Below are 8422 nucleotides of genomic sequence, written 5' to 3'. Positions count from 1 at the left end.
TATATAAGTCGCTATTATAAATTTGTTTCTATTAATTTTATGAAAAATTCAAGATCTGAATTCCAAGGTCCAATTCTTTTTACCCTAAGAAATATCATGAAATATGTTGTCCTTAATCAATTGTTAGTATGTAAACATCCCAATCTTATAATGTAAGCAATAAGCCATAGTCTATGACTAAACCACCTTGGTGAAACGGATAAGATCTGTAAACCTTGTATTTTATGGATGGTGGATGGATTTATTATTTCACGTAATTCTATACAGGAGGAAAAGTGGTCGAGATCAAATGAATAAGGCAGGATCGTAATCTAAAAAAAGCTCATGTTCAAAAATAGAGCGTACTATTCATACACAATGCCGGATGTGATGAGGTTGAAGGTCAGGATTAGGTGGAAATGGAAAAGTTTTGTCACAATTTTTTTTCTAGCTGTCAGCTTGCCTACTGTTTCATTACAAAAAAAATAAACAAATACAATAAAACCGACTAGACAGTCGTTTTGAACTGTTCTATAGTGAATTTAAAAAATGAATATACATGGAAGATGTCGGGGGGAAACGATTCACGTGATGTGAAATTTTTATCTGTTGGTTATTCTCTAAATATATCAGGATATTTTCGGAATTGGCTTCGCTGTAGGATGAAATGGCAGGCGTTTAGGATTAACAAGTGCCTAGTGACCTTGTTTTAGATAAAATAGAATAAGGAATCGGTTCTAATTCATTTCATCAAGGGTTTTCGTTCAGAAATTTATTTTAATTTAAATTCGTCTCATAAATTTCAATATTTGGATAATTTACAATCATGGTGTTCTGGTTCATATGGATGTACAAAGTTGGAACTCGAAAAAAAAATAAAAAGATAAATTACAAAGAAAATTCCCTCCGCTTGCAAACCAACAGCTGAGCTCTAATACGACACAGTTACGTAAAACAAGGGTTCTATTTCGGTACCAGCGCCCTCCATTTATCTTCAGCTTGCAGTCGGAAAATAAGGAGAGAGGAGTCTATTCGAAGATGTCCTTGTTGGTAATTTTCTATTTCTGTTAGATTGGCAGTATAGATACTCCAGTCTGTTCCGCGTCCGTCTGAGCTACTCTTAGAAATTGATTTATATATTTTAAATCTATATTTTTTCTTTTTCTCAAAATGACAATATTTAATTGAATAGATTTTTTAAATGAATTTTTAACAGTTAGCAGTTATTATTTACAGAATAAATGTTATTTTTTATTTCCGAAGTCGGATTGCCGTTCGCTGGGCTGATCTCTGGCGTTTCCTACAGTATCCTAATGCTCCTCACCTACCCGAGCAAAGTAGGGTATGTTGTATTCGTAATTACTAATGCAGTATTGCCCAAAGTATTCAGGAATACTGAATACATTTCTATTCTGTACTTGCATATAATGACGAGGAACGATTAAACTCCACGTCGATACAAATACACTAAAAAAACAAACATTTCTTAATATATATGAGAAAAACACACGTCGGTATTCATAATCATTAATCATCAATATTTTTGGTATTTTTATTCATAATATACGAATAAAATTGGGAATACTTTTTCACAATTTCCTACATTTTACGCAGAATCGGACAAAAAGTAGTTTAATTCAGAGGTATGCCTTGTGGAAGTGAAAGGGGTCTGCTGGACGTATAGAAAATATCCCACGAAATAACTATTTTTTTAAATTTTAATGATAATTTATGGCCAAAAAATAATAATTTATTAAGTATTTCAGCATTTATAATTCACACGTAATATATAAATACAGTTTTTAATATATTACGTTAAGAATTTTTTAATTATGGTTGATCTGATAAGTTGATACCTTATAGTGAATAATTAAATTGTAATTCAATATTTAATGTTTTTCTAAAGTTTATTACACCATTGCCGTGATTTGTTTATGACCACATTGTCTTGGTGTATTTTTCAGTTTATTGGCAAATATTTCAAATTAAAAACTTATCCATATCTTTTGCATTAATGTTTTCTTTTGTATTGATATTGGTTATAGCCCAGAAACTAAAAACATCCAGAATGCTTTTTTATTTAGGTTTGGAGATAAGCTTTTGTTGAAAGTTTGATCCTGAACGCTTCCCGTTATTTGAGAATCATACTTACTAACCAGTGGATGTAGATCAAGAAGCTTATCTATAACCTAACATTATTTTTTATTTGGTTATAAAGTTAAAAGTTATATTAGCTAGTTACCTGTAATTCTCGGATTCTCAACATTTCGCCACCTATGGAAGCTACATCCTTTAGTGCTCGAACCTGCTTCTCAAGTCCTTCGATCTCGGCGCGACTGTCTTGGCCATCTCCGAGCATAGATTCAAGCCTCTCCCTCTCCTTTCTTTCCTTATCAACTTCATCTTTCAGTTCAGCAATTTTCCTATTTAGGCCGGCTATCGCTTCCTTTCGAGCTTCTCTTTTCGCTGCGAGATCTGCCTTAAATCTTCTCATATCTTCTTCCATTTCTTTTTTTCGCGTTTCGCTGGCTTCGTCTGGATGCGTCGCAGGACTCTCCTATGAAAAGAAAATTCTGTTGTAAACGTAAAAACAACTATTTTAACAATCAAATATCTGAGACTGAAGATGACCTGACTTTTATCACTTATGAAAATATACATATATAGTAAAAAGTAACTTTTTATAAGTAATTATATTGCTTTTATAGCTATTCGTTATCAGATTTTAGATTATGAGAAATGAGAGAATTCAATGAAAAGGTTTAATACCTGGGCAGTATTTTCCGCGGGCTCTTCAGTTCTACTCCAAATCGTTCCCATTTCGCCTGTAACAAAACAAAATACTATTTTTGATAATCATAGTACAATTATGAATTTATTACTTAATAGTATTATCATAATCAGTGTCTTAAATCATACAATTCATTGCTTTAGTCCCTTTTTTTTTTAATTTTTTTTTATTTCGAATACAATTATATTAACAGAAAATTTAAAAAATGGCTCTGGTTCGAAGGAGTTAGTATATATATTTTTTTACTTTTAACTTATTAAGCATAAAAGGAAATGAAAAATGATGAAAATAAATAAATAGCAAACATTTTATTAATAACTATTTATATTTATAAAGATAACTTTTTTCTTAACTGTTAATGATATATATATATATTTTTGTGGATCTTGAGGATCATTGAATAATACAACTTTATTTAGGGGACGTTTCTCAGCTTTATTGTTTGCTTAGTCATGCCCTACAATAAAAAAACATTTCTTTAGAACAAAGAATTTCTGCAACTAATTATTAAAAAACTACAATGTATAGATTGAAATTGTTTAAGATTAACAACTTCAAACTTAGTCTACAATTGCCAATTATGTGTACATATAAATAATTATAATCTGTACATTATTGACTTATCCACAGGATCCAAAAAAATAATATATATATATATATGGTAGTTTTGTCTTTGAAAGAATACGCGTTATCCATTTGTTCTCGAAATTATTTCTTGAAAAGAGCTCTATTGGCCCTCTTTAAAACACTGTTGATCGCGTTATGAAACAAATTCAATCATTACTGTCTAACAAAACTCATGCTCTCCAATGCTGCTTTTTAGAAGAGAGAAACGACTGTTTTTTCTCTTCCAAAAAAGTATAATCTCAATTTAATAATAATTTCAAATGAATTATTCATATTTTTATTCTTTTAAATTATTCTTTATGATTCTATTTTATACATTTTTTTTTATTTTCTTCAAACCAATTCCCTGAGATCTCAAATATTTTATTATTTACCTAGTATAAAGTTTATTTATTAGGTAGTATAAATCGTATATTATTATTTGCTTATTGTATATTATTTAGTTGTATAAAAAAAAAATTTATTCAAGAAATAAAATTCTTATTATTTATTATAGAAACATTTAAAAAAATCTAATGTGGTCGAAATTATTTTTTGTGGTCCTGATTTTTGAAGAGAAAAACAATTATTTCTCCCTTCTAAAAAAAAGAAGCATTGAGAGCTTGATATCTGTCAAATAGCTTCTATTTTGTTAACTATTATGATGAAATTTGGTTAATAATGCAATTAAAGAGGGGTTGGAAGAATGCCACTAAATCTCTTTTATAGACGTAAGACGAAACCACCAAGTATCTCATCAATAAAACAGTTCATACAGGTTGTAATTTGAACAATTTATTTTGTTGATTTTTAATTTTAGCTGTCGGTATTACCAAACGTGAAGGGGTAATTCTTGTGAGCTAACTGATGATTTATCTGTTAGTTTATTTCTATTCACCTCATACAATATTTCGGAGAGCACACTTGTTAGCCTAAAAAGGTCCAAAGACCTGGAGGTTATTAAAAAAATGTTGCCATGCTAAAGTGTGAGCCCATAGAGCCCATCTACTTGAATGAGGGCAATAAGTTTTCCCTTAACGAGAAAGGATCCTCTCATAGCCCCCGATTACGGCGGTAATGTTGGACACTTACTTCACAGTTGCCGACGTTTACTAAACAAGAATAAGCGAAGTTTTAATCAGATATTCGTGAGATATATTTTTTTTTTAGTAAATAAAATAACTTTATATACGGTTTAGGTATAATTTTAATTATAAGTAGTTTTTTTCCAATCTTATAATTTTATGTTTCATTATGAAAACAATAATAAGCAATTTCTGAATAAATTGTCAATTCAAAACACAACAATAAGTGTGAAATTATGATGTATTTAATTCTTATTTGTGTACGTAAATATTTTCATTCTATTTTTCTTCTTTTTATGTATTTATTTGTTCATATATATACTTTTTTATGATTTTGGTATACATCTGATCAATTATACCACTATTTCTTATTGCCCATGACTGTGTTAGATTGTAATATTCATCAATAAATAACATAAATAAATTAACATGTTGAAATATAAGTCAAAAAGTATCAATAAATTTAAAAATTGCATGTTATGGTTTTCTGAATGAAATAAAAAATTAAACAGTTCTAATTCGATTTTTTTCCCTATGTGAGTGGCATTGTTTTATTCCATACAGCCAAATATTAATTAACTATATTCTATGAAATCTCTGTAGGACAGTTTGCCTAATTCTTTTTGTTATTGCTGTATTGTATTAAGTTAAATATCTTTATATATCTGATTTACTGATGCACTGTACCTCAACTATATCCGTTATACATTTTGGTTTAAAGATTTCAAGTATTTATGGATATAACATATTTCTGCATAGTGTATTACTTTTAATATACAATCATAAATAATATTTTGATTTGTATCTGGATCTTTGAACAATATTTCTTTTTTTTTTGTATAGTAGACATTCAATTACGGTCAATATGTTTAAGGGTCTATTATGTGGAGGTAATTATTGCAAATTTTATGATTCTTCCAAAGTCTAATATGAGTTTTTATCATGTCTTTCTCTATGTTTGGTTCTGAGAACCACAGTTTTCGAATGATATGAGGAAACATATTTTTATATATTATGATCTTGGTAATAATCAAAAATTGCTTTAATAGGTCTAAACGTTAAGTAAAGAAGTGTTATTTCTAAATATCTTTATTTAATTCCAGGAGACCTTTAGGAAACGATATTGGAATATTTTTTTTTTTTTTTATGTATTGTAAGATTTAATGTTCCCATATATATTTTTTTAATTAAGGAATTATCTTGTCATATATTTATAGTAAATACTGAAATTTACTATCTTCATTTCTTATACTTGATATATGTTAATTTCTACGTCAGGTAAAAATATATTCTCTGATCCAAGCCATAGTTGTTCTATTCCTATATATATATATGTATCAGAAATATGCTATTACTATTGCGAAACCAGAAATATTTATAAATTATGTTGAATTTTTTTTTTTATAACAGTAGTTAAAGATACTTCCTAGTCTATTAATAACAACCATTTGAATAAGCAATGATCCTGTTTTTTTTTTTTTTTATTACGTAGTCACCTAACGGTCTATATGTCAATTTGTAGTCACGTGTTGCATAAAACTATTTAACTGGAAAATTGAATATTAATTTTACAACGATAGTAAAACAGTCCTGTTTGTTTCATATTATATTTGTATAATCCTTCGTATATTTTTTTATTTTATATTTTCCTACTTGAGTCATAATCATGAGTGGTCTTATAACGAATCACACGACCATGCATGTCTTTGTATGAGTATGGGAATTTGTTATGTATCCTGTGAATAGTTAGTAAAATAATAATAATAAATTTTCTTAATTTAAAATATATGTATTAATAATAGTATGTAATACATCAACAATTAGAAATACATTTACCGATATTTTTCTCTAACTTTCCAATTGATGGATTACCTCAGCCTCCTTTATTGCTACAGAATACAATAATTTTTATTTATTACTGTGAATATCCGTTAAAGTGTGATAAAAAATAATTATTTTTGCCCAGTTATAAGTTAATAATTAATGAAGCAGAATGAACGTTAGTAGGTCTGATCTACAATGGAGGAGACAAGGGTTGGTAGCTGGAGTTTCCTCCTGTTTACTAGGGGGAACATTCGACTTAATTAAAGAGGACATCTTTGTACTCAACTAAACATTTTCATTGGACTCTTTAGAGGAGTACAATATAAAAGGCACCTAAGTCCAAATATTTTTTAAATATGGAGATGGTCAGGGTTGCGGTCGAAAAGAACAAAAAATAGTTTACAATTATTTATTATCTGATGTTTCGCCTCAGTTTGGAGGGGTTCATCAGGACTGTTCGAGATGATGGATTTAAAGACTTTTGACAGACTTACAGAAAAAGTATGTAAAGCTATTACTATTAGTACCCTTACTAAGCCCTTAATATAATAGTAGCTAAACTAAAAACTGAATTAACTATTAATCGTTAGCAAATTAGAATATAGCGGATATATATTAAATTTTTTTAAACTATAAATTTCAATTTTTTATGCCTTAGAAAAATTAAAAAAAAAATTATCTTTTTATTCAGAACAACATTTCTGGCATTTCCCTACCTGTATTAATAAATATTCTATGTATCAATAATACTAACATACTTCATTCCCAAACGTTCTTTGTGCTTATTTATGGTATATTGATTTAATATTTTTGTAATTTTAGCATGTGTTAGAACACTCGGCTATGGTGGGGGATTTAAAATCCCCGGCAGCCTATCTTATAATGCCATATTGGCAAAACAAGATATTTTATTTTGCCAACATATATACATCCATTTCTCATTTGTATATATCTAATTGTTTGTTTATTTTTTCTGTAGGAAGTCAGAAAACAAAGAAGTAATTTTAGCTAAATTGTCATTATGTACAGTATACACTCTCAATAGATTGTATTTCCATTATGCCACAATGATGTTATGATTTTGATACCCAGTATTATTTATTAGCTACATTTAGTAAATTTTTCTGATGTTCTTTATATATATATATATATATATATATATATATTCGATAGCTTTTTTATTACTTTTTAGTTTTAGTGCTATTTCATTAACAATTTTTTACTTCTTATTTTTTTAATGAGGTTTTTAATTATATAATTTTATTTGAAATTCAATCAATAATAGGATCATTCTGCTACTAATATTATTCTTTAAATTTGATTTCTATTAATTTAGTTTGTTAATATTTTTTTTCAGAATTATTTGGTGTAAGTTTAAAATTTCTGAAAAACAAAAGGGTTAGCAATATGAGCAAATTCTGTTTTTGTTGTTCAAACTCTTCTCGCTTGATAAATACTTTCTTCTCTTTAAAATAAAAACATTATTTATATTTATAGTAACGCTACTTTTATATACTTTTTCCTATTAAAGTATGATATTATTAATTTGTTTTTAATTATTAATATAGGTTAATGGTTTATTTTTAGTTATGGTATGAATATTATTTTTATTTTGTATTTTTCGTTATGTAATAATTACTGTTTTTATTTAGCCAATACTTAGTATTTTAGCTTTAGGCTTATTCTGTACCTATTATTGTTACTTTCTACAGATTATTATTTTTTTTATATTCAATTTTAATATTTCATACACTACTTTTTTTTGTTAATTTACAAGTACACAACGTAAGTAATAACAATGTCTTATTTTGATAGTCCTCCTATTTGTGTAATAAACTCATAAAGTTGCCATTTCCTTTTTGACTGAACTAAAAGGAAACATAATGCAGTAGGATCAGGATTTTTTACACTTTAAGTATTAAACCTTGACGACTTAAGATTTATTAATTTATCCTTACAGAGATTCATAAATGGATAAGTAGATCCGTTATTGGCGTTAGTAGGAAGCATGATTGTGACCATACTTGGTCCTATCCTTGACTTGGGTTCCCGGTCCCTGTTGCCTACCGACCTGCTCCCTTAGCCAGGAAGTAACCTCAGTTCCAACTTCTCAATCCTTTATTCTATTTAAAGCTCT

At 28.0% G+C, this 8422-nt stretch overlaps 1 protein-coding gene across 2 annotated transcripts in view; it reads right to left on the bottom strand.

The window, feature by feature from the left end:
• Positions 1 to 8422, bottom strand: part of LOC106683856 (uncharacterized) — a 38711-nt gene that overhangs the window by 17619 nt on the left and 12670 nt on the right. For both annotated transcript variants that reach the window (XM_014425573.1, XM_014425572.1), the window contains exons 2-3: positions 2749 to 2804; positions 2222 to 2536 (exon numbers count right to left, since the gene is read on the bottom strand). In XM_014425573.1, coding sequence (XP_014281059.1) covers positions 2222 to 2536; positions 2749 to 2799 — 366 coding nt within the window. In that variant the 5' untranslated portion in view covers positions 2800 to 2804. The remainder of the gene's footprint in view (positions 1 to 2221; positions 2537 to 2748; positions 2805 to 8422) is intronic.

The sequence above is a fragment of the Halyomorpha halys genome, unplaced genomic scaffold, assembly GCF_000696795.3.
Source record: "Halyomorpha halys isolate HHAL.00 unplaced genomic scaffold, Hhal_1.1 Scaffold522.1, whole genome shotgun sequence".
Lineage (NCBI taxonomy): Eukaryota > Metazoa > Arthropoda > Insecta > Hemiptera > Pentatomidae > Halyomorpha > Halyomorpha halys.
This window is presented reverse-complemented; position numbering and strand designations above follow the sequence as displayed.